Consider the following 25313-nt stretch of genomic DNA (forward strand, 5'->3'; position numbering starts at 1 on the left):
CCAGGACAACTTGATTGTCCGAATGCGCTGTATGAAACTGCCGCTTTAATCCAAACTGCGCCCTGTCCCCCACCCTGTGATTCTCAATCGCAATCCCTCGTCGTCGTCCCCTCAACCATACCCTTCCCCTTCCCACACACACACCCTTACACAAAACGTTAATTAGACCACACGTGGGGCACTGAGCACAATCTTGGTGTCCATATTAGAAAGATGTGGAGGCACTGGAGTAAGTGCAGCAAAATCTATTCCAAAAAGGGTGCCAGAACGGAGAGATTATACATTGTCGAGGAAGATTGCATAGGCTGGGACCCTGCCCTTTAGAAAATGAATGGCTGAGGGGAGTGACCTGATGGAAGGCTTTAATATCATGAAAGCCACGGAGAAGATGTTACAACTCTCAAGCTGCGGGAAAAACGATAATATATTCAGCAATTAGTCTGAAAGGCGATTCAGGAGAATACTCATTGCCCGGAGTGTGGCCATAAGTGGAACTCGCTACCACAGGGAGTTGGTGAGATTTTAAAGAAACGTTCAAGTGAACGCTAAATAAGCACACGAGGGAGAAAGGAATGGAGGCGTATACATATAGGATGAGATGATTATGGTGGAGACTCTTATGGATCGTAGGTAATTAAGATCCTGAAAGGTCTTGACAAGTTGGGCATGAAATGGGTGGTTCCTCTTGTGGGTGGATTGTTTCAAAATTCGGGGTCGCTCTTGGAGGACAGAGATTAAGAGAACTGTTGTCTCTCAGAGGATTGTGCGACTTTGGACCGCTACATCAGAAGGTGGTCGAGGTGAGGTCACTGAACGTTTGAAGGCGGAAGTGAATTGATTATTGTTAGACAAGAGGGGTATACGGTTATCTAGGTAGATGGGGTTGTGGAACTTGAAACACAAATATATCAGCCATGGTCATATCAAAAGGCAGATCTCGAGGGATCGAATAACCTACTACTACGCCTATGTCAGAGGCTCGAATGATCATATAACAAATCGCCATTTAGAGATTTCAATCTCTCCGGGCTGTAAAATATCGACCATTTTATTCCTTCTATGTCCAGGCACATCCCACGAGTTTTGCTAGCATTGGGCATGTATTGCTAGCCCTGTGATAGGTTGCGGGATCGGATCATAATGCCTTGGGGGACATGACAAACACTGCGGGGAGATTCCCCGCCTTCCTAATATTCTCAGCAATTCTACATATCTTCTAAAACAGCCTGTTGACCACTATATTGCGGTCCCAAAGTCTCCAAGTACCCATTGAATTTGTTTCTTAATGCATTCGGAACTCTCCTCGTTTGTCAAAAAAAAAAAGCATCAACAAACATTACTGTTGTCCAGAACCCTTTTACAACGCCTCATCTTCTGGCTCCGTTTTAACCAGGATACGTTTTTCCCATAAAAATTGCAGTTCCTGAAATCGTACCACCTTCTGGAGGAACCTAAGGGCACGTGTGATTATTTCAGACTTGAAGTTACAGTTAAAGGCAAGGTGGAATATTCGTGTGAGTATTGTTAGACACCGCAGCTTCACTGAATCATAGAATCATGGAAATGTAACAAGTTAACTGCACCAAAGGGATTCCACTGATTCCATGGATACGGATACCATGTAGTAATTCGGCCCATTCTGTCTATACTGATTCTGTGCATGATCAGGCCGAAATAGACCCAAAGTTATCTATAACTCTGTAAATTCTCCATTCCTCAAAGGGCTTTTAAAGTTATTCACTGCGCTAACTTCGGTTATCCTTTCAGAGGAAGGGTGTTTAGATTCCAATAAATCACTGAGAGCTTTTTTACCAAAATGTAAAACCTAACATCTTCTGTTGTTGACACACTCACCCGAATGAATGGTTTCTCAGTATATGCTCCAGCAAACACCATCAACATTTTTATACCTCAGCGGCTGGCGTCTTAATGTCTTACCAGAATCGCAGAGGTCTGGTTTGGAAACCATTCGGCCCATCATGTCAGGACAGAACAACTCCACCCCCTCCACAATAGTCCTCAACACCGGCGCCCCACAAGGCTGCGTACTTAGCCCCCTACTCTACTCCCTGTACGCACACGACTGCATGGCAAAACTTGGTTCCAATTCCATCTACAAGTTTGCTGACGATACGACCATAGTGGGCTGGATCGAATAACGATGAGTCCGAATACAGGAGGGAGTTAGAGAACCTAGTGGAGTGGTGTAGCGACAACAATCTCTCCCTCAATGCCAGCAAAACTAAAGAGCTGGTAATTGACTTCAGGAAGCAAAGTACTGTACACACCCCTGTCAGCATCAACGGGGCCGAGGTGGAGATGGTTAGCAGTTTCAAATTCCTAGGGGTGCACATCTCCAGAAATCTGTCCTGGTCCACCCACGTTGACGCTACCACCAAGAAAGCACAACAGCGCCTATACTTCCTCAGGAAACTAAGGAAATTCGGCATGTCCACATTGACTCTTACCAGCTTTTACAGGTGCACCATAGAAAGCACCCTATCAGGCTGCATCACAGTCTGGTATGGCAACTGCTCGGCCCAGGACCGCAAGAAACTTCAGAGAGTCGTGAACACCGCCCAGTCCATCACACAAACCTGCCTCCCATTGACTCCATCTACACCTCCCGTTGCCTGGGGAAAGCGGGCAGTATAATCAAAGATCCCTCCCACCCGGCTTACTCACTCTTCCAACTTCTTCCATGGGGCAGGAGATACAGAAGGCTGAGAACACGCACGAACAGACTCAAAAACAGCTTCTTCCCCACTGTCACCAGGCTCCTAAATGACCTTCTTATGGACTGACTTCATTAACACTACACCCTGTATGCTTCATCCGATGCCAGTGCTTATGTAGTTACATTGTATATGTTGTGTTTCCCTATTATGTATTTTCTTTTATTCCCTTTTCTTCTCATGTACTTAATGATCTGTTGAGCTGCTCGCACCTCGGTACACGTGACAATAAACAAATCCAATCCAATCCAAATGAGTATTTCACTTAGCGCCGTTCTCCCATCTTTTCTCCGCAACCCTGCCCAACCGCCCCCTTCAAATCCCCTTCAAATTAGGGTGCACGGTGGCACAGTGGTTACCACTGCTGCCTCACAGTGCAGGGTCCTGGGTTCGATTCCAACCTCGAGTGACTGTCTGTTTGCAGATTGCATTTTTCCCTGTCAGTCTCCTCCGCGTGCTCTAGTTTCCTCCCACAGTCCAAGGATGTGTAGTTTTGGTGGATTGGCCAAGTTAAATTGCCCCTTAATGTCCAAATGTTAGACGGAATAGGGCCTGGGTGGGGTGCTCCTTCGGAGGGTTGGTGCAGACTCAATGTCCTCCTTCCGCACTGTAGAGATTCTATGATTCTATGAATTCACAGGCTGACTGCCGTACGAATGCCTCCATCCAACCGTCCTTCACCCATGCTCCCTTGAATGTCAGTTCCAAGACTTTAACCACTAAACGTTTTTTTTCCCGCCCTCCTGTCGCTTTTGCTCCACTTGCAAATGACTTTAAATCTGTGCCCACTCATTTTCGATCATTTCACGAGCGGGATCAGTTTCTCCTGATCTGCTCTGTCCAGAACCTTTCCTGCAACATCTTGCGAAACCTCCTCTGTAACCCTTTCCAGGGCCATTGCGCCGTTGCTGACGTGGCATGCCCAGAATTCTCCACAGTACTCCTGCCGAAGCCTATGATATCTTCGTTTTACACATTATATGCCTTCATTTCTAAAATCAAGTGAACAATGCACGTTTTTGACTACCTTGACTAACTTGCTCTAATGCCTCCAGGGATTTGGCCATTTAAATATTAAGGTATCTTTGATTTCACATTTTTCAACATCATGCCATTTCTAGTGTGGCTTTCCATAATAGACCTTCGGGCGGGATTCTCTGGTCTCCGCCGCTGAAATCGCGTTCGTCGATCGGCCTGAGAATCCATGTTGTCGCCGAAATCGGGGGGGCGGCACGGCTTTTCCATAGCTCCGCCCCCTTCAAAACGACATACCCCTGGTCGCGGGTGGTATTTATTTTCGGGAACTCGGCGTGGTCACAATCGGCGAGGATCCGACCCGTAGGCAGAGGGGGGGTGCTTCGGCGGGGGTTGTGCGGCACTGGTGGGTGGGGGGTGTTCTGGGGGTGGCGAGCCTGGCCAAAGTGGGTCACTATTTGGCCGTCCGGGTCCATGGCGCGGCCGGCGCCATGTTGTATGGCACGACCACTGCAGGCCATCGCCGTGCGCATGCGCGGTCATGGACCCTGCAATTCTCTGGGCCGTATCCGCAGCTCGAGCTGTGTGCATACGCTGCCTGCTTGCTCGCCCCCCCTACCAGACAGGGGACAATAACTTGATAACGTAAACTGATGGGCAGGATTTTCCGCTGCGGCGGAAACACCCCGCCCTATTCTGCTCCCACCGCTGTCAATGGAATTTCCCGGCTTCTGCATCTCAGTCGGCGGAAAATCCCGCAGAGGGGGTCTGCCACCAGCTGGACCAAAAGATCCCGCCGACAGGACAGGTTCCGCCTTTATTATTTTTTTCCGTTGAACAGCGTAAGCACGGCAGCATTGTGGCTAGCACAATTGCTTCACAGCTCCAGGGTCCCAGGTTCGATTCCGGCTTGGGTCACTGTCTGTGCGGAGTCTGCACATCCTCCCCGTGTGTGCGTGGGTTTCCTGCGGGCGCTCCGGTTTCCTCCCACAGTCCAAAGATGTGCAGGTTAGGTGGATCGGCCATGATAAATTGCCCTTAGTATCCGAAATTGCCCTTAGTGTTGGGTGGAGTTACTGGGTTATGGGGGTAGGGTGGAGGTGTGGACCTTGGGTAGGGTGCTATTTCCAAGAGCCGGTGCAGACTCGATGGGCCGAATGGCCACCTTCTGCACTGTAAATTCTATGAAATCTATGAAACTACAGCTGGCTACTGCTGAACGCACATTGAAAGGATTTGAATAACAATGAGATTTCCCTGTTCTTGCAGATGGCACTGATCACCCCGCCTATGAAGACTATGACGTGCCCTTAGCGGCGGACCAGCCAGTGGGTGCGATTGGCTGGTTCGATTTGCGATCCCGGAGAAGGAGGGATGCCCCAATGGAGGATGATGTCGAGACTCTTTACTACGAAGTGTGCGCGTGGTGAGTGCCAATAACGTCTTCCGCATGAAATCCGTGCAAGCCCGGTTCCCGCGCGTTGCTGTTGATCGGCCAACCATTCAACGCCCATTAGCATCGAGTGAAACTGACAATGTCCTGAGTCCGCACTTGCATAGAATAACGTGAAATTCCACTGGTTGTTGTCAGGTGGGATGTTGCACTTCCCCAAAGATACAACGTGGAGGCATTTCCAACACAACAGCGGGTGGAGAATCGGTTATGCCGCCAAAATTGAGGCGGGTGCTGGTTTCAGGCCAAATCGCAGTTCTCCGGCGACAATGACTTCAATGCGCTCCACTCCGCACATACAGTAAACGCCATTTGCATATCATTAGCGAGCGTGGCACCATATTCACAGGGGTGTCCGCCTCCACTGGGATGGATTCCCGAGAGCAAGGTTCACTTGTGCTTTCAAAAATCTGGAAACAGGCGCTTTGGCTGATACTGGAGAGTAAGGAAGTAGGACACGGAGAGGCGCGACGCTGGCTGCGGGCTGGCTGGGGGGGGTGGTTGCAAATGGGGGCATGAGGCAGGGGTGAGGGGTGACCCCCCCCAAGAGAGTGGGGCATGCTCAGGCATGGACTGCCATGGCTGCAGCCTGCAAGGAAGCCATCTTGCTGTGCACCCCACTGACCACCCACCTTGCCCCTGGTTCTGCATCGTCACACTGCCGAATGGGTGTTCCCACCCACACACTCCAACACTCACTCTCCCACCCAACCCCACACTTCAACCCCACTCTCCCACCCCAGCATCCACCAAACGCCAGCCTCCACGCTCCACCCCCGCACCCCATCATCCTCCATACCCCCTACTGGCTGCCACCTGCCGGTGGGGCATCACATGGCCCGCTTGAGGGCAAAGCTCACAGTAACCCCTACAGAAAGGCACCAGATGGGGACATGGAGCATATCACTGGCATGGCCAATGTCAGCCAGTGACGGCCCTGGCAGCAAAGTTGGGCGACAGGGCCACAAGCCCCCATGGTGCCGGCACCAATGGGTCCAGGGATGTGGGGATGGGTGAGAGGGGGGACATGTGGAGACAGAGTTCACAGTGCCAGCTACGGCCATTTTCTAGCCCATGCTAACATATCGGCCTTTCACCCCCTGCAGACAATGTATTTTGCAATACAACCAGCAACAGTGGCCTTCCTACTAGTCACTGCAGCTCCGGGGGATGCACTGCAGTTGTACAAGCTGGGGTTTCTCGATGTGGAGGAGGCTGCAGCGGCGGAGCATGCCCCAGAGAAAAAGCAGGCAGCCACTGAGGAAGATGACCCGGCCGTCCATCAGGCCGAGGAGGAGGAGGTTCAAAGAAGGCACCACATGTGGCCTCCTGTGTACCCTCAGCGTCTGTCGTTCGATGCTCTGCGAGGCTGTGCATGCCGGTGAATACTCAGGCTGAGCATGGGGACTGTGCAGAATATCTGACAGATCACAGGGCAAATGGGGAGGCCAACCACGCCCAGTGGGCGTCAAGTGGACAGTCACCCTGTACTTCTATGCCATGGGCTCCTTTTTGGTTGCCATTCGGGACCTGTCATGGATCTCACAGAGCTCGGTGCACAGGAGTATCTGCAGAGTGCTGGAGGCCCCACATTCCCACTCAGCACAATACATTCATGTCAATGTGGACCGAGCCCACCAGGATGTCCGTGCAGTGGGGATCCCATCATAACTAAAATGCCCCCAGTCCGGGGGGTTATTGATGGGATGCATGATGCCCTACGACCATCTACTGATGACAGACCACTCTACACAAACCGAAAGGGGTTCCACTCAATGAACGTGTAGGTGGTGTGTGACCATCAGATATGCATCATGCACATCTGCGCCCGATACCCAGGCAGTGTACAAAATGCCTCCTGACACACTCGACGATTTCTAGCCTCTTTGATGAGCACACCGATCTGGGTGGTTGGCTCCTGGGCGACAGAATGATCCGCTATGGTTGTAGTTGATTACGCCTATCCGGAGGTCACAGACTGAAGCGGTGACCTGCTACAAAGATGCCCATGTCATGACCAGGAGCATGATCAAGCAGTACTTCGGCCTCCTGAAGATACGGTGCAGGTGCCAAGGCGGCTCTGGAAGTACTCACCAGGATGGCACTGGGAGGGTTGACCACATTGTGGTGGGCTGCTGGGAGCAGAGGGGCGATGTGCTGGAGGAGGAGGAGGAACGCCAGGCCTCATCCAATGAGGAAGATGGGGGAGAGCATCAGTGGGCAGGACATGGAGCTGAGGCAGGCATGGGAGGCCGCACAATGTGTGCACCAGGGCAATGTGCATGGGGTGACCTGATCACCTCGAGGTTCACCGACTAGGTGGGAGACTGGCCATTGGCACGGACACTACTTCCCACCCCCACACCATCCCCTGGCCACCCCCCCCCCTTATGCCCCTCCTGCAACCCCCTCTGTGATACATGCTGCACTATGGAGTGTGGGCACTGGGTCGGCATTAACTGCGGATCTGCCCCATGGAATGGACGAACATGGCAACCCCTCTGTGATGAGCACTGGTGCTCCGTGTCATTTGTCAACTTCTGACTCCTGACCATGGTAACACTTTCCACTGTCAACCTGGGTGATCCCTACATGCAAGTTGGCCATTCCACCACATGGTCCCATCGAATCCATGGGGTGGCAAAGGTGGGGATAGTGGGGGGGGGGGGGGGGTGGGGGGACAGAGGTGGGACATCAGAGCGGTGAGCACTGGCTGAACGGTGGTTCTTGAGCCAAGCCCACCCACAACATCTGCCAATTCCCTCCCCCCCCCCCCCCACACCTGTGCCCCCTCTATGGCAAGCCCAGACCAGTCCACCCTTCTGACATTGCACCGTGGCAGGGTGTAACATTGTGCACATGTGTTCAATGTGAAAACATGTCTACAGATACGTCTATATCCCTAACACTAAAGTGTGCGCTGCACTTGTGCCAACTTAACTGGTCTCTACTTTTCTGGCCTTACGTGTCCTAAAGCTACGTCTAGGTGGATCCCCAGATGGTACATGATCTAGTCACTTTGCTGGGCGTCTTCTGGGGCAACTGAGCATGGATATGCCCGGATGATGCTTGGGTGACCCAGGTGGCATGGTGCCACCCTGTTCTGCCAGCTGACGACCAGACGCACGAGGGAATGGAGGAGGAGTTAGAGGTGCTGCGGTGTTCTGGTACTTCCCCATTGGTAGCCACGGGTGCAAGCCCCATCATCTCCTCCTCCCTCGGGGTGCCTGCTGTCCCTCGGGCTAATCCATGGAACGAGGGTGTGCGCAGAGCTGAGGCTACTCTGCCACTTCGCGCTGCCAGTCCTGGAACCCATTGCGAACTCGCCCAGGGTCTGTATTCTTGCAGCCATGGAGCACCGGAAGTGGGCCACCCTCGTCTGGGACTGCACAACGTCATGCCGTGACTGTGCCACCACCTTCTAGGTCTGTGTCAAATCAGCCAGTGACTGCACCATCTCCCTCTGGGCTGGGCCATGTCCGTCGGTGTCTGTGCCAGTCGACTAGCGCATGGGCAATGCCGCCAATGCTCTGTTTCGTGGCCTGCTGTGACTGGGCCATGCTCAGGAGTGCCGCTACAACATCCACATAGCTCTGGCACATGGCTGCCTGTGAGAGAGCAGCCCTGTCCTGGGCCTCAGCTACCACCTGCACAGGTTTTCCCATGCATTGCATATGCTGATCAACAGCACAAACACTCGCCCCAAGGCCTACACCACAGACGCCCCCTGCAGTGTTGGCCCCAGTGGCAGACATGGCCGGCACCATCTGCTGCTCCTGCACGTGGTTGGACTCCTCCAACTGTGTCTGCAGGTGCTGGATGTCTGCTGGCAACCCCTCATGTAGCCCCTGGCTCTACGACTGCAATTGCTTCACAGCTCCAGGGTCCCAGGTTTGATTCCTGGCTTGGGTCACTGTCTGTGCGGAGTCTGCATGTTCTCCCCGTATGTGCGTGGGTTTCCTCCGGGTGCTCCGGTTTCCTCCCACAGTCCAAAGGTGTGCAGGTCAGGTGGATTGGCCATGCTAAATTGCCCTTAGTGTCCAAAATTGCCCTTCGTGTTGGGTGGGGTTACTGGGTTATGGGGATAGGGTGGAGGTGTGGGCTTGAGTAGGATGCTCTTTCAAAGAGCCGGTGCAGACTCGATGGGCCGAATGGCCTCCTTCTGCATTGTAAATTCTATGAAATTCTATGATCTCCATGATCGATGAGAATGTCCATTCCAGAAGTACAAAACCTACCTGAATGGCAGCTAGTCCTGGGGTTGGCCCGCCCTCCGACCATCCGCTCCCTCGGATGCTCCTACCTCCACCTGATGTCCCAAATCATTTCTGTGTGAGCACCAAATAGTGTCCAAGGAGGCCCTTAACTAAAGTAACCAACCGAGGTCTGTCTCTGTGATGGTGGAGGGTGTTGGAGACAGTTGTGATGGGAAGTCATTGTCATCGTCGGACCCGAGGTCTGGGGTGTCCTGTGTCTCGGCTTTATGGCTCCCCTCCATGTCGGTATCATCCTCCTCGCTGCTCGGCATCCGGGCTCTGGTCTGTCTGTGGCTGGAGGTGAGGAACAGCAGAAGCACCCATCCCATCAACAGCAGGTGCTGCAAAGCACAGGACAGGATGCATGATTAGGCCACAAGCTGGGGAATGGGGTGATGGGTGTGTTTAGAGGAGGGATGGAGGGGTGGTGTGGGTGAGGGGGTGGTGTGGGTGTGAGGATGGTGTGAGGTTAGTGTGAGGGTGAGAGTGGTGTGGGAGGGGAGGTGACAGACGTCTCATGGGGAATCGCCAGTCAGTGGGATCTCACTTCCTCGCCTAAGGTCGATCTCCGCCCTGGTGACTGCCCTCTCCTCGGGCCTGCTGACAACATCCAGGGCCCTCTGTTCTTCTGTGGTGAGGGGCTGCGGGTCCGACGGTGCTCCGCCGGTCTTCCCCCGCTCCCGGCAGTTCTGCACTGCCTTCTCCTGCGTGGTGTGAGTAAACAGGAAACGTACAGTGTTAGACAGTCCAACCCTTGCAGTCTAGGGGCTGGGTAGCTGGTGGCTTCAGTGACCAGGGTACGTGGCCATGGCATCCGGTATGGGTGGCGGCACATGGTGCAGGGTGAGGGTTCGACCACCCTCCAGGTGGTGGGGGATGGGTTATGGGTATGTGGGACGGAGGTTGGTGCCACGGGCAAGATGCTGTCTACTCACCATTACATTCGTGAGGATGCTGTGCAATTTCTTCCGCCATTGCTAGCTGGTACGAATGCTGTTGCTCATGGCATTGATGGTCTCTGTCATCTGTGCCCAGCCACGGTGATTGGTGGCAGCTGGCAGCCTCCTTCCAGGGCCATGGAACAGGGTCACCCCGCTATCCTCCATGGCGTCCAGCAGCATCTCAAGCTCAGCGCCCGTGAATCTAGGGGCCACTCTCCTTGATGCCATCATGTTGGCTGGGATTGTGTGTGTAGGGAGTGCAGTGTGTATATGCAGCTGCAGCCTGTCAGCCTCTTGAGTGTCAATTGTGAATACAATTAATCCCGTACCATTTCTCATTGAAATCAATTGTGTTCCACATTGCGCCACTGCTAACCCTGCAACGGTCGCTGAATCTGTTCAAGTGCCACGCCTGCTTTGCTGTCATTGAAGTCCAGGAATCCTGCCCCATCGTCAACTCTTAGTCACTCCCGCAGATCCTAAGAGGGCGTCCATCCAACTCTTGGATTGGTTCATGATTATGCTTGGCTAAGTACGGCACAGATCCATAGATTCATAGACGTTTACAGCACGGAAGGAGCTAATTCAGCCCATTGTGTCCAGGCCAGGCAAGAAATAGCTGACTACACGCATCCCATTTTCAATGCTTGATCCATGTCCCCAGAGGCCTTGGCAACACAAGTAAATATTGAAATACTTCATAAATCTTACAAGAGTTTTTGACTCAGCCACCCTTTCAGGCAGTAAGTTCTAGAATCCTACCACCCTCTGGGTGAGAAGGTTACTCGACAACACCCCCTTAGTCTTCTACCTCTTACCTCAATAACCCCCGGTTATTGACCCCGATTTTAATGGGAAAATTTGTTTCTTATCCACTCCCCTCAGGCTCAGAGGGGGCAGAATTCTTAAAGTGCATCCGGAGAGCTTTCTGAGCGAGCACAGAGAAATTCCTACAAGAGGCACCTGACCTAATTTTAAGTAATGAAGCGGGATAGGTGGTCAAAGTGTAGGTGGGGAGTATTTTGGCAATAGTGACGACAACGCAGTAAGATTTAAGGTAATTGTGGAAAAGGACAAAGTTGTACCGGAAATAAAGCTTTGGAATTGAGGGCAGACCGATTTTAAAAGGATAAGACAGGATCTGCAAAAGTGGACTCGGAGCAGCTACTTTTATGAAAGTGCACATCAGAGCAGAGGGAGTCACTCAAAAAGGAAATACAAAGCCATCATTTTCCTGTAAAGGTAAAGGCTGGGACCAAAAATTCCAGAGAACCCTGGATGTCAAGGGAAATACAGGACTGGATCAGAAATGAAGGAGAGGCTAGTGTGAAATACAGGGGGTTGCAAACGGTGGATGCCTTGGAGCAGAATAGAAAGTGCAGATATGGGGTACTTAATGAAATCTGGAGAGCAAAGAGGTGGCATGAAAAACACTCGCGGGGAAAAGAAACGAGAATCCTGAGGTACTTTATAAGTATATTAAGGGCAGGAGGTTAACCAGGGAAAGAGTATGAAGGCACGGTGGCACAGGTTCCATTCCAGTCTTGGGTGACTGCCTATGTGAAGTTTGTAGGTTCTCCCCGTGTCTGCGGGAGCTTTCTCCGAAGGCTCCAGATTCCTCCCACAGACCAAAGATGTGTAGGTTAGCCCTTTAGTGTCTGAAAGTTAGATGGCGTTATGGGTCAAGATCAGGTGTTCTTTCGCAGGATCGATGCAAACTCGATAGGCTGAATGGCCTCCTTCTGCACTGTCGGGTTTCTGATTCCATGATTAGAAACTGAAGGGCAGCCTGTGTGTGGAACCGAATGACGTCGGTGAGGTGCTAAATAAATATTTTGAACTTGTGTTGACAATGGAGAAGGCTGATGTCGGTATAGAAAGCATGAAGGAGGACTGTGATATAATTAAACAGATTAGCATTGAGAGCGAGGAGTTGTTAGTGGTATTAGCCATCTTAAACATAGATAAATCCCCAGGCCCAGATGAAATGTATCCTAGGCGGCTCTGCGAGACAAGAGAGGAGATTGCAGGGACTCTGACACCGATTTCCCACTCCTCTCTGGTCACAGGTAAGGCTCAGAGGCATGGAGGACAGATAATGTTATACCATTATTCAAGAAGGGAAGTAGAGAAGAACCAGGTCTGTAGAGGCCAGTGAGGAGAACATCAGTGGGAGCGAAATTATTAGGCGGGGGTGGGGATAGAATTAATCTCAGCTTGGTGAGGCAAGGATTAATCAAGGATAGTCAGCATGGCTTTGTCAAAGAGAGCTCATGTATGACAAATTTGATTGAATTTTTCACGGAGATGGCTGGGTGTGTGGATGAGGATAGTGTAACTGATGCAACCTACATGGACTTCAGTAAGGCTTTTGACTAGATCCCTCATGGGTACTGATCAAGAAGGTAAAGGCCCATGGGATCAAGGGCAATATGGTAAATTGGATCCAAATTGGCTTGGTGGTAGGAGTCAGAAGGTGTTGGTCGAAGCTTATATTTGTGACTGGAAGCCTGTGGCCAGTGGTGTATCACAGCGATCAGTGCTGGGGCCCTTGCTATTTGTAGTGCATGTTAATGATCGAGACCGGAGTTTGGGTGGTGTGATCAGTAAATTCGGAAATTATACAAAAATGGTTGGGATGGTAAATAGCGGGGAGGAAAATATTAGGTTATAGAACAATATAGAGGGCTGGCCAGATCGGGAGAGCAGTGTCAGATCGAATTTAACCCTGAAAAATGTGAGGTGATGCATTTTGAGACGATTAGGAAGGCAAGGGAATATGCAATGAACGATAGGATGCTATGAAGTGCAGAGGAACAACGGGGTGAATATCCATACAGGTGGTTAAGAAGCCATATGGGATATTTGCCTTAATTAGCCAAGACATAATATAAGACCAGGGAGGTTATGATGATACTGTATAAAACGCTCGTTAGGCCATAGCTAACAGTACTGTGTGCAGTTATGGTAGGCTCACTATTGGAGCGATGTGATTGCACGAGAATGGGCGCAGAGGAGATTCGCCAAGATGTTGACTGGGCTGGAGCCTTTCTGCTATAAAGAGAGACTGATTGGACTGGGGTCGTTTTCCTTAGAGCAGAGACGTATGAGGGGGGACATGATCGATGTTTACAGAATTACGAAGGACATGGATAGGATCGATAGGAAGAAACCTTTCCCTTCACTTGAGTGGTCAATAACTTGGGGACATATATTTAAGATAATGGCAGGAAATTTCGAAGGTACTTGAGGAAAAACCTTTTCACCGAGAGGATGGTGGGAATCTGGAACTCACTGCCTGAAACGGTGGTAGAGGGGAGAACCCTCAGAACATATAAGAAGTATCTAGATGAGCACTTGAAACGCTGCAACATACAAGGCTACGGACCAAGTGCTGGAAAATGGGATGAGATGGCACGAGGCCCGTAGGGTCTGTTTCTGACTCTATGGTTCTATAAACTTATAGACTTCCATCCGCTTCCCTCTCAACATTCGATGCTCGAAGGAAAACAGCCCGGGCCTATCCAGTTGTTCCTCATAGCCCAGAGCTCAGACCCACCAGCCCAGGCAGCAGTATGTCACTGCGCACACTATGGCCTACCAGGAAACTCTCCCACCCTTCAACATTTACAGTCCGACAGTCGTCTTGCTTGTTCACGTTATGACAAAAGGGAAACATTTAGATACACAATGTTAAGGCAGACACCCCGGCGCTAGAAGAGACTAATACAAAACAGACCAACAGTCACCTAGGACACGCCCAGCAATCAAGGAACCACTCCCCTATTGGAGGAAGATCGATACGACTGATTGGGAAAGACCCAATTAATTGAGGCCAAGTTCAAGGCCCGCCCAAAGGCACGCAAAGCCCATTTTAGTATAAAAGGTATTCCCCAAGGGAGAATCTTTCTCCTTTGGCTTTGGCTCTCAGCGAAGAGAGAGACCAGCCTAGCAGCTACATCAGATCAAGTAAGTTCCAAGTCAACGCACGCTACGAGACAGACACTCCTAGTTGCTACCCTGTAAACAGTTCAACCCAGCAGCCTCAGAACCGAGCAACGGCCATTGTTCCTCTGACTGAATGGGCACCCGAAGCTAAGTATAGGCTTTAGTAATAGTGGTAGTTTAGTTTGTAGAGTTTATGCATGAGTAGATTTGACTGTGTGTAAATAAATGAGCATTGCTTTTGAACTTAGTAACTGGTGTATCGAGTCATTGATCAGTATGCGGTTCTGAACCTTGTGGCGGTGTCGAAAGATACCTGACGACTCTTGAGCAAACATAATTAAACAGAGCCAAATTAAGAAACAGCCACAGTTAGCAACATTTACTGGCATCTCTGGTGGGACTCGACTTAGAAGTGGACTAACCACTCCGAGAGAACCCAAAATTGAATTGAGAATCCAATTGGGAACAGAAAACCACAAGCGTCAAAACTGTACGGATCAAGCCTCTGAGATTCGGAAGTGTGTTAGTGCATGCGTACTAACAGGGATATAAGGTAAACCTGAGGCCACAGAATGTAGGAGGAGGCACACTCCAAGAGATGCACACAGCGATCCTTGATGCGATCGGTGTTAACAGAGGAGACCCCGTAGAAGGCCTAAATAAGTGTAGGCAAAAGAAGACAGAGCACCCCACGGCGTTTGCTGGACGTTCGTGGATTCACTTCACCGCAGTTTTTGGAGAGTTAGCCAGCGCCCATTTGTCCCCAGATAATATGGCCAAATGTACCCGAATTCTAGTCTCCCACGCCACAGAAGCAGGACGAAAAGCTTGCGCAAATTATGACCCCTCAGACGAGGCCCACAATGAAAAATGGGTTTTGAAGAGATTGTCCTGTGCTTGGGAACAATCAATTGCAGGCAAAACCGGATTTATAATGCCCGATGAAGAGCAGGCAGAGATGAACCCTGTTAAAACACACCAGAACCCCGCATGGGTAAATGAGGGCAGGAACAGCCAACCCCAGCCCAAAGCTCAGGAAAGTTAAACTGTGGACAGCTCGGACACTTTGTACGAGAGTGCAATGCACCCCAAAAGCAGCAGAGAAGCCAACAGACAGGCACCCTGATCAGGAATAGGGCAAAGCTGATCCATAGCGTTTGCGCCCATTCAGAGAATGCAGACATGAACGGCACCGACTGACGATGTTTGGGCTCCCCAAATTGGGTCTGCGACACCCTTTGGGACAAGTCCAGTAGACCGGTAGTAGCAGGCAAAGTCCGGGGACAACCCATAGAACTTCTTTGGGACACAGGAGGGTCCCGCAACACACTCAATTCTTCCACGATGTTTCAGCGAGACACGTGGCCCACAACAGACACCATCACACTCAGCAGTTTTACAGGCCATTTACAACAGTGACACATCACAGCCCCTGTAGCAATACAAATAGGGAACATCACGACTCAGCACCCTGTAGTTTTAGTTGATCTGCCCCAGACAGCAGAACATATCCTTGGGAAAGATTTCATGAGCTCCCATAACCTTTCTTTTGACCCAGTTAACAAGTGTGGTTGGAAAATAGCAAAGGCAGCACGAGCCCCCGCCACACTCACAGTAGGAGAGTACGTAAACAGGATTAGCTCAGTAGGAGACTTCTGGTTCGACCCTCGAGCCATTAGTGCAGACAGACAGGTTAGGGCAGTCCTGCAGGAACATAAAGCAGCATTTGCACAGCACAAGCACGACTGTGGCAATTTGGCTGGCTTTGAGAACATTACAGGTCCCGACCCTAAACCCCAGAAGCAGTACGGATTTCCCCAGGAAGCAGAGGGAGAAACCTCCAAAGTAATAGAGAGTTTGTTGGATCAAGGCGTACTCAGATCAGCAGTCTCCACAAACAATGCACCAAATTGGCCCGTCAGGAAACCGTTTGGATCATAGCGACTGACCATCGATTACCAGGAACTGAACAAAGTAACCCCAGCAGCAGCCCCCATCGTAGCCACGAGTCCCGAGACCATGCTCAAACAGGGACTCCAGTAAAAAAAAAAAAAATCGGTTTTGGACATTAGTAATGGCTTTTGGTCCATTCCATTGGCTAAAGCGTGCCAGTACAAATTCGCCTTTACATTGCAAGGGCAACAATACACGTGTACGTGTCTTCCACAAGGCTATCACAACTCCCCCTCTATTTTCCACTGACAGCTGGCAAATGGTTTAGCAACGTTTTCCCGCCCCGATTGTCTGGTCCAGTACATAGACGACTTGTTACTACAGACAGACACAAAGGGAGAGCACATTTTGCTTCTCGCCGAACTCCTAGCACTCCTAAAAGAAATTGGTTGTAAATTCAACCCCAAGAAGGCCCAGATCTGAAAGAAAAAGTGATTTACTTGGGAACAGTGATCACTCATTGTAAACGCGAGATCGAGCAAAAAAGAATTGACTCGATCGTCAAATTGCCCCTTCCCCACAATGTCACAATGTTTAGGACTGGTTGGCTACTGCCGAAACCATATTGACGCTTTAAAAAGAGCACTCAGCAGAGCCCCCACACTACAGGTCCCAGATCCACATTCCCCATGCGCAATCGAAGTAGCAAGCACCGACCGAACCCTTTCGGTCGTGCTCTTCCAGGAGCACCATGACCAATTACGCCCCGTTGCATACGCCTCACGCGTGTTAAACCCCATAGAGCAAGGATTTGCTGCCTGTGAAAGGCACCTGCTCGCAGTTTTTTGGGCAGTGCAATACTTCGCCTACATTACAGGACTCAACCCCATCACCATTCTCACAGAACACACCCCAACACAGCTATTGTTAGATGGCCGACTTAAGGATGGCACAGTCAGCCAAATTCGCGCAGCCCGTTGGACCCTTCTTTTACAGGGACGGGACATCACAGTAAAAAGAACCAAGACCCACACCGTCCTTGCCGATAATCTACAGTATGCAGGCACCCCTCATGAATGTGAGATCATCAACACAAAACAGAACACAGGGCCATTTATTCCCAAGACACCTCCCAGGAAAACAGGTAGTACACCCCATACACCCCAGCCCCCAGACACGTTCGCACCCCTGAAGATCTATGTGGATGGCTCCTCCACAGTGTTAAATGGAGAGAGAATTACTGGTTGCAGTTTTTATGTAGAGGACGTGCAGGGAAACGCCCTGGATGAAATTTCCTTATAGTTGCCAGGACACTTAGGTTCGCTGGCAGCAATTGCATACATTGTAGACAACCCCGACTCGTTCCCGACCCCAGCACACATCTATTCGGACAGCTTGTATGTCTGTAATAGTTTGACAGGGTTGCTACTACTCTGGGAAACCAGAGGATTTGTTTCCATGGACGGTAAACCCCTACTCCGCCATATCTTAGAGACAGCAAAGGAAAGAGAATACGGAATAATTAAGGTTCGCAGTCATCACCGTTCTTCTCCCACCCCTGGTAACATTAAAGCAGATGCGCTAGCGAAGCCAGGTCCAGGCATGGTTATTTTTGGAAGCCCCCTGCAAGCACCCCAGTACACGCAGTTCAGGTCTCACAGACCAACATACAGGATCTAGCGAAGGCACAGAAAGAGGACGAGAAACTCGGGGAAGTCTGAAAGGGAACCTTCACAGCCCCGCATGACAAGTTTAGAAACGCAATCACCACACACGGTGGTGTGATTTTAAAGGATGGCATTTATATAGTTCCCAGCCAGGACAGGAACTTGATCATTTGTCAGTTCCATGGCAATCATGGACACCAAGGAATTGAACCCACCCTAACCCACCTCAGACCGCTCTGCTGGTGGCCTGATTTAATAATCGATGTCACACAGTACGTTGAGAATTGCTTAATCTGTGCCCAGAACAATCCGGACAGATATGCTAAAAAGGCTCAACTTAGTCATACCTGCCCCGTTAATGGACCCTGGACAAATCTCCAGATAGATTATATAGGACCCCTACCCCATGCAGGAATGGTTACAAGTATGTGTTGGTGGTCATAGACGCCTTCACAAAATGGGTGGTAGCATTTCCATCACGAACTAATACGGCCAAGACAATGGTTAAAATATTAACACACCACATCTTTACACGATGGGGCCTCCGACACAGTATAGAGTCCAATCAAGGCTCCCATTTCACCGGACGTGTAATGAAAAACGTCCTCACGATTTTCGGCATTAGACAAAAGTTCCATATCGCATGCCACCCCCAGTCAAGTGTATTGTAGAACGAATGAATAGGACATTGAAAGCCACTCTCAGGAAAATGGTACGGCAGAATAACAGCACCTGGGATTCAGTACTCCCATTTGCTTTAATGTTTTTAAGAAACACGGTATCCACGTCCACAGGATACACCTCCCACACCCTCATGACCGGACTCCACATGAAAGGCACTGAGTATTTATTCGGACTGGATTTGGCCAGCCCCGCAGTTACAGCCCTCATGCATGAACATGCGGTTAAACAACTGATACAGAACATAAAGGCAGTCCAACTCGCAGCAGCAGTTAGACTTGGAACCAGGAAGAAACAGACCAAGGCTTGTTTAGACAAAACAGTACACGCCACTGAGTTTGCAGTAGGGCAACAAGTCATGCTTTCCCTTTACAACCCCAGTTCATTCCTTTCCCCCAAATTTTTCGGACCGTACTCCATTTTGGACAAAGTCAGCCACTCAGTATACAAAATAACCTATCCCAATGGTAACTCTGCGTGGTTTCATATAAACCAGCTCAAGGCTTAAGGCTCGCAGAATAACCACACACACCACATCCTGCTCACAGCAGCAGACGATCACGCCCTGCCCACAGATGATGTTTTCCTACCCTCCCCCAACCACTCCAGCCCGCCCTCAGACTTAAACTCCGGCCCCAGAGGCACGACTCCGCCTCTCTATTCCTTCAACCAGCGGCAACAGCGACAGTGATAGTGATCACGATGACGATAGCCACAGCACACGTTACGCCTATACCCCTGTACCAGGCCCCACTCCCAGCGAATCTGAGCATGATTCTACTGACCCATTTGAGATTACATACATCAAAGCCCCTGACCCAGACACACCGCCCGACGATTACGGATTGAAGCATAGTAGCTCCAACCTCGCCACACGATTCGGGCACCGAGACAATTCGTTCAGGCTCATCCGGAATGGTGAGATGGACCCCAACTCGCCCCAAGCAGCTTTAGCACGTTTACTACAGTCAAGAGTTTGGCAGCCGGGAGAAGATGATGACTTAGAGTCTGACTCCCACAAACGAATCCCTTTGCGACCCTGTTCGTAATTGAGCAGTGAGGTGTCCAAATGATGGAGAAAAAAAGGAATCGATGGAGAGATACGGTGTCCTTTCTGATGGAACCTGCACCATGTCTGTTGAATGTTTGTTTGTTAGTGTTAAAGTTAAGTGTTGTTCGTAAAATTGAAAGTTTTCATGGCCCCACGTCACCACTCCTTTGATGCCCAATGGCTGTTTGAGGAACAAGTTTGTCCCCAGACAACAGTTCAGAGGAACTAGTTTGTCGACACAACACGACTCATAGTTGCTCTCCTAATTCGAGAGGCAGACCCCACGACGACCACATTCTTACTCGTTCTTGCCGGTTGCTCAGGCAGTGGAGAAACAGCATTGGTCCCCGCCCTGCCTGGTCAGCTACGCTGAGGTAGAGCACATACGACATTGATCACCATCCTACCCGAGGATTCCACCCATTTCTTACCCGCCACGGCCCATATGCATCCCATTTTGGCTTGCTACTTTCGAAATTCTTTTGTTTCGTTTTGGCAACCCTTAGGTTGCTTCCCTATGCAATTTACATCCTCAAACACTGGGATGGTAAATCACACAGGCTGCGAGATGGCTCGCAGTACGGCAGTATTTTTCTTAGATGTCTAGTCCAAATATTTGTTTTTTTTTTAAATGAGGGAGTCACAGATGGTGACCAATTATAAAGGGAAATTGGCAATAAAGGACAAACAGACAGACATACGAGATCTTAAGCAAGATAATAACAGACATTATGCCTGTGTTCAGAGAACTCCGAAACCTCAGGAAGACAAAGAAGTAGACCGACAAAGATGAAGACAGCCTTCGTGTTCACATGGATCCTAGCGGGATCTCTTCAGTTGCGCGTGGATGCTACCCCCCCCCGAACCCTACCACACAAACCATAAATGATTCTCACCCCTGCAAGACACCGAACCCCGAGATAACTAGACCAGCGACAGCTAACAATACCCCGACCTGGTGTGATAAGTTTATCACCTGGTATTCACTCTCATATGTAATCGAAGCACTCTTAGTGCTGGCGATACTTTACAGTGTCGTGCAAACGTTTAGAGCTAGGAAATGGCGAAAGAGAGCATGTCGCTCTCGCACCCCGGTATACAGTTGTAGGTTCCCCATTTTCGGATTTCACCAGACCCCCGAACCCATTGGATTGAATTAAAGAGCATCCATTTTTCTTTATGTATTCTGTGGAATAAAGAGATGTAAACCTCTGTGTCTGACTGCCAGGCCAGAGAAATTTGTGTGCTTCTATTTTGTACAGTTTAAGATGTATAGATAATTTTTAGATTGTTTGCATTTTTGGATTGTTTGAATGAGGATAGTTTATTGAGAATAGTTAGAGGTTCCAGTTTTTTATTTTTCTGTAATGCATGCATTAATGTCATAGCACCCTGCAGAGTTTTATGATAATGAATGTATTTGAAATGGTTTAGGTAAAATTATGTTGCGTAGGATAGGACAATGTAGAGCCTAAGTATGGGTGCCCCGGTTGGTCAGTGGATTAATTGAGGCCAAGTTCAAGGCCCGGCCAAAGGCGCGCAATGCCCTTTTTAGTATAAAAGGTTTTCCCCAAGGGAGAATCTGTCTCCTTTGGCTTTGGCTCTCTGCAAAGAGAGAGACCAGCCTAGCAGCTACAGCAGACCAAGTAAGTTCCAAGTCAACGCACGCTACGAGATAGATGCTCCCAGTTGCTACCCTGTAAACAGCTCAACCCACCAGCCTCAGAACCGAGCAATGGCCATTGTTCCTCTGACTGAGTGGGCGCCCAAAGCTAAGTATAGGCTTTAGTAATAGTGGTAGTTTAGTTTGTAGAGTTTATGCAGGAGTAGATTTGACTGTGTGTAAATAAATGAGCATTGCTTTTGAACTTACTAACTGGTGTATCGAATCATTGATCAGTATTCGGATCTGAACCGTGCTATTGGACGATAAGGGAGTAGTGTAGATGGGCTTTAGAGTGGTTACAACACTTAGAGTGGTTGCAACATCGAGGGCCGAAGGGCCTATACTGCGCTGTAATGTTCTATGAACCTTGTGGCAGTGTCGAAAGATACCTGGCGACTCTTTAGCAAACATAATTAAACAGAGCCAAATTAAGAAACAGCAACAGCACCCGCGGCGGTTGTTCCGGCTGCGAGTGCACTCCGACATTTTCTACGGGCGGGATCTTCCGCTCTCACCGAAGTCCATGGGTATTTCCTTTGTTCGCCGGCCTCGGGGAGGGAGTGGGATGCTTGCCTTCAGTGGGAACGGAAGATCCCGCCGGTGGGACCGCTCAAAGAATCTTGGCTTCTGTCTTGTCAAAAATTAAACTTGGTATTTGCTTTCCTTCGCGTTCACAGCACCTAGAGTGACTCCAACTGTTCTACGTCGGTTGATGCACGCTGCTATTGCATTGGTTCAAATTTTACTTGTCTGTTTCTCGAAGGCATGAGCCAGGTGGTGACAACAATCAGAAAGCCTCTGGAATGGCCATTGTGGATATCAGCCTTCTCAGTGGATTCGAGCCAGACCACGCGGATTTGGATAAGGTCAGAACCTTCCTCCCGATGTTATTATCACAATTTGTTGGGGAGGGGTTTGAATCAATTAACAAAACAGTCCGTTAATTGTGAACTCTTCAAATCAACTTGGGCGTTGGAAAATATATTTTTGGTGTTATAAGCCGAAGCAAGTTGGAAATTATAAATAGGTTAAAACTACTCTTTACACCAAACTGATAGGGACAGTGAAATTAAACATCTGGCTAGCCTTTGGCCTATTGGCGATTCGTTGGTTACTGGTCATTGCCTGGGAAGTGTGGCAATGATATTACTTGTCACTTATCAGCCCAGTGGTTCCCTGACTTGCAGCATGTGGGCGCAGACTGCTTCAATATAAAACAAAGTTGTGAATGGAACTGGACATTGCAATCATCAGCGAACATCCGCCCTCCTTATTTCATTGTGGAGAAAAGGTCATTGATGAAGCTGTTGAAGATAGCGGGGTCCTGGGCTACTGCTCGGAGGAACCACTGCAGCGATGCCCTGAATCTGAGTTTGACCGACATTAAACACAACCAGCTTCCTTTTTCGGCTGGGCCTGACTCAAACCAGCAGGAAGATTTCCCCTGACTCTCATTAGCTTGAATTAACACAAGGCTCCTTGATGCCACAGCCGGCACTGTGAGCAGTCACTCTCACTGCGGGAATGCAGCGCTTCCGTCCACTTCACAATCAAGGTTGTAATGAGGCATCTGCGCATCAGCGAGCAGGTGATTGGTGCCCACGGGTTAACTCATTTACGGAAACAATATCGCTAGAAAGAGAAGGGGTCGGATCTGAGTGACTATGATCAAAATAAGCATATCTAACAGCAAACAATAACTATCGGTGCCTGAGGGTAGCTTATCTTGAAATTCCATTTACACACCTCACTGCCTGGTGTGTTTGAGTTTCGATGATTTTTCAGGCACGACTTTTCTCAGGAAGCTCAGGGATTATCTGTAGAAAGGTGAGATTGTGGTCAGAATTTACTGAATGTTCCGAAGTTCTATATAATGTCTCTAAAGTATCCGTTTATTGTCAGATATCCTAGTTTTTGCGTGCGTGCGCATTTGGTTTGATCCCGGATTACTAAAGGCGTTCTTCCCAGGCATTATTAATAGTTTGTGGCTTTCAATCGTAGATGGAAACATGAAACATTTAAAGTTATTCATTTCCAAGATGCTTTCGGGTTTAAGTTGGCAAGGTCTGGTTCGGCTACCTCATTGAAAGTGCAGGGTGCATGATCCATGCTCTTCACTTCTTTTGACTACATATTGCGAAAGCAAATAGCCAAAAGAAATTTCGGATAAGAACGGGGGACAATGCGTTTACGAGGATTTACTACATGCATGGAAGATAAACACATTGGCAGGCTGGAGGTGTGTGGGAATAATCGCATTTCTGCAGGCGTGGTTCACAGTATTACCTGTTAATCCATATTTACTCACCTTGCGGATGACTGGGTAGCGTCCGCTGTCTCCGACTAGGTAGCGTCCGCTGCCTCCGGGCCAGGAGCTACGAGTTCGAATCCCACCCAGACTTGACGTCCAAAGAAAGATGCGTTCATATCGCGGTCAAACAGGTTGAGTACCACCCTGCAAAATCACCGCGCAGCAAACGGCAGGCTGCAAGCGTGATAGACTCCGAGTCAGCCAGGCTTGATGCGAAGTTGTAGTCCTTCAAGCTCCAATACTCTGACGACAGCCTAATGTCCTGTTCCAGGGACGAATTCTTAGGTAGGTTTGCAAGAGGGATAAAACGAATTAAATAAATGTACCATCGCCATATGAAGGGTTTCCGTTAGGGTTTCCGTTGGCTTTAAGGAAGGCCGCAATCAATGGACCAAAAGCTATCATTGCCTCATCACTACACCACCGCGCAGAGAAAGAAACGCGTCGCAATCAATAGAGCGAAAATGATTGTAATTGGAAATATCTTTACTTTACAGTTAAAAAATCTTGCTGATAGGTACATCGATTCGTATGAATTCAAAGACGGGAGAGTGCTCCTCTATCTGGAGACGGTAACTGCGCTATTTGCATATGTATTTCCTTTGTTAAATTATGTTGTAAATGTCTATTCCTCCTTCCCTTCTGATAGACCTTCACGAGCCCTGGGTGATCAGGCAGTATGAACCCAAGCTATTGCACTTGAGAGGTATGGACAAGGCCTCCGCTGCTTGAGGATATCTTATCACATATAGCTAAATCCCCCCCCCCCCCCCCCCGCCCCCACACCTTCTCCCCAGCCCCTCCACTACCACCCCACATCCTTATACCACTTTTCGGAAGGCTTACTGGAACGTCACTCAGAAACAAGTAACGAAATGACCCTTGTCTTCTCAGTAGCACGAGAGTGCCGAGGACATCTTTGGCTGCCTGAAAGCAAATGGTGCTTTATTTCAATTAGATTTCAAGTGATAGAAATTGACACCTCAGTGAGTCACAGTCATAGAGGTCCACAGCATATAAAAGGCCCTCCGTCAATCGCGTATGCCCCGGTTATAAACGGCCACCTAACTATTCTAATCCCATTTTCCAACACTTGACGTCCACCGCCTTGTAAGTCTTGGCATCGCAAGTGCGCATCTAAATGCTTCTTAAATTTGATGAGGGTCTCTGGCTCCTCTACCCTTTTCGGCAGGGAAATCCTAACTCCCACTGTCCTCTGGGTAAAAAACGTTATTTCCTCACATCCCCTCTAAAACACCTACCCCTTACCTTAAATCTATGTCTCCTGGTCATTGACTCCTCCACCAAGGGAAGCGTGTCTTCCTGTCTTCCTCATAATTTTATACATTTCAGTCACGCTCCCGCCCCGCACCCCCCCCCCCTCTCCCGCCTCTGTTCCAAGGAAAACAACCCCAGTCTATCAAATATCCCTTCATGGCTAAAACTCTCCAGTCAGGATGCATGAACCATCAGTTTATATGAAATGTTGTAATGGCCAGTGCGAAAATGCAAACTGTTGAAGGAATTAATTTTGTTTGTTCCAAAACAGATAATATGTGTACGTTTAGCATGCTGTAGATAAAGTAGAAATAGAAACGCGGCTTCCTGTCGTGGGGGAGTCAAGGACCAGGTGACATATTAGATTCAGGTGTGAACCCAGAATGAAGCTCATCATGTATAGTACGATGGCTGAATATCTGACCCCGAAAGACTATAGATATTGATGAGAATTGAAC

At 49.4% G+C, this 25313-nt stretch overlaps 1 protein-coding gene across 1 annotated transcript in view; it reads left to right on the top strand.

Moving 5' to 3' along the window:
- The window catches only part of LOC140390270 (complement C4-B-like), a 143879-nt gene that overhangs the window by 109556 nt on the left and 9010 nt on the right, over positions 1-25313 (top strand). Inside the window, exons 32-35 of the mRNA XM_072475292.1 lie at positions 1421-1514; positions 4980-5136; positions 22030-22132; positions 24075-24149. Coding sequence (XP_072331393.1) covers positions 1421-1514; positions 4980-5136; positions 22030-22132; positions 24075-24149 — 429 coding nt within the window. The remainder of the gene's footprint in view (positions 1-1420; positions 1515-4979; positions 5137-22029; positions 22133-24074; positions 24150-25313) is intronic.

This window comes from Scyliorhinus torazame, chromosome 14, assembly GCF_047496885.1.
Source record: "Scyliorhinus torazame isolate Kashiwa2021f chromosome 14, sScyTor2.1, whole genome shotgun sequence".
In the NCBI taxonomy this organism is placed as follows: Eukaryota; Metazoa; Chordata; class Chondrichthyes; order Carcharhiniformes; family Scyliorhinidae; genus Scyliorhinus; species Scyliorhinus torazame.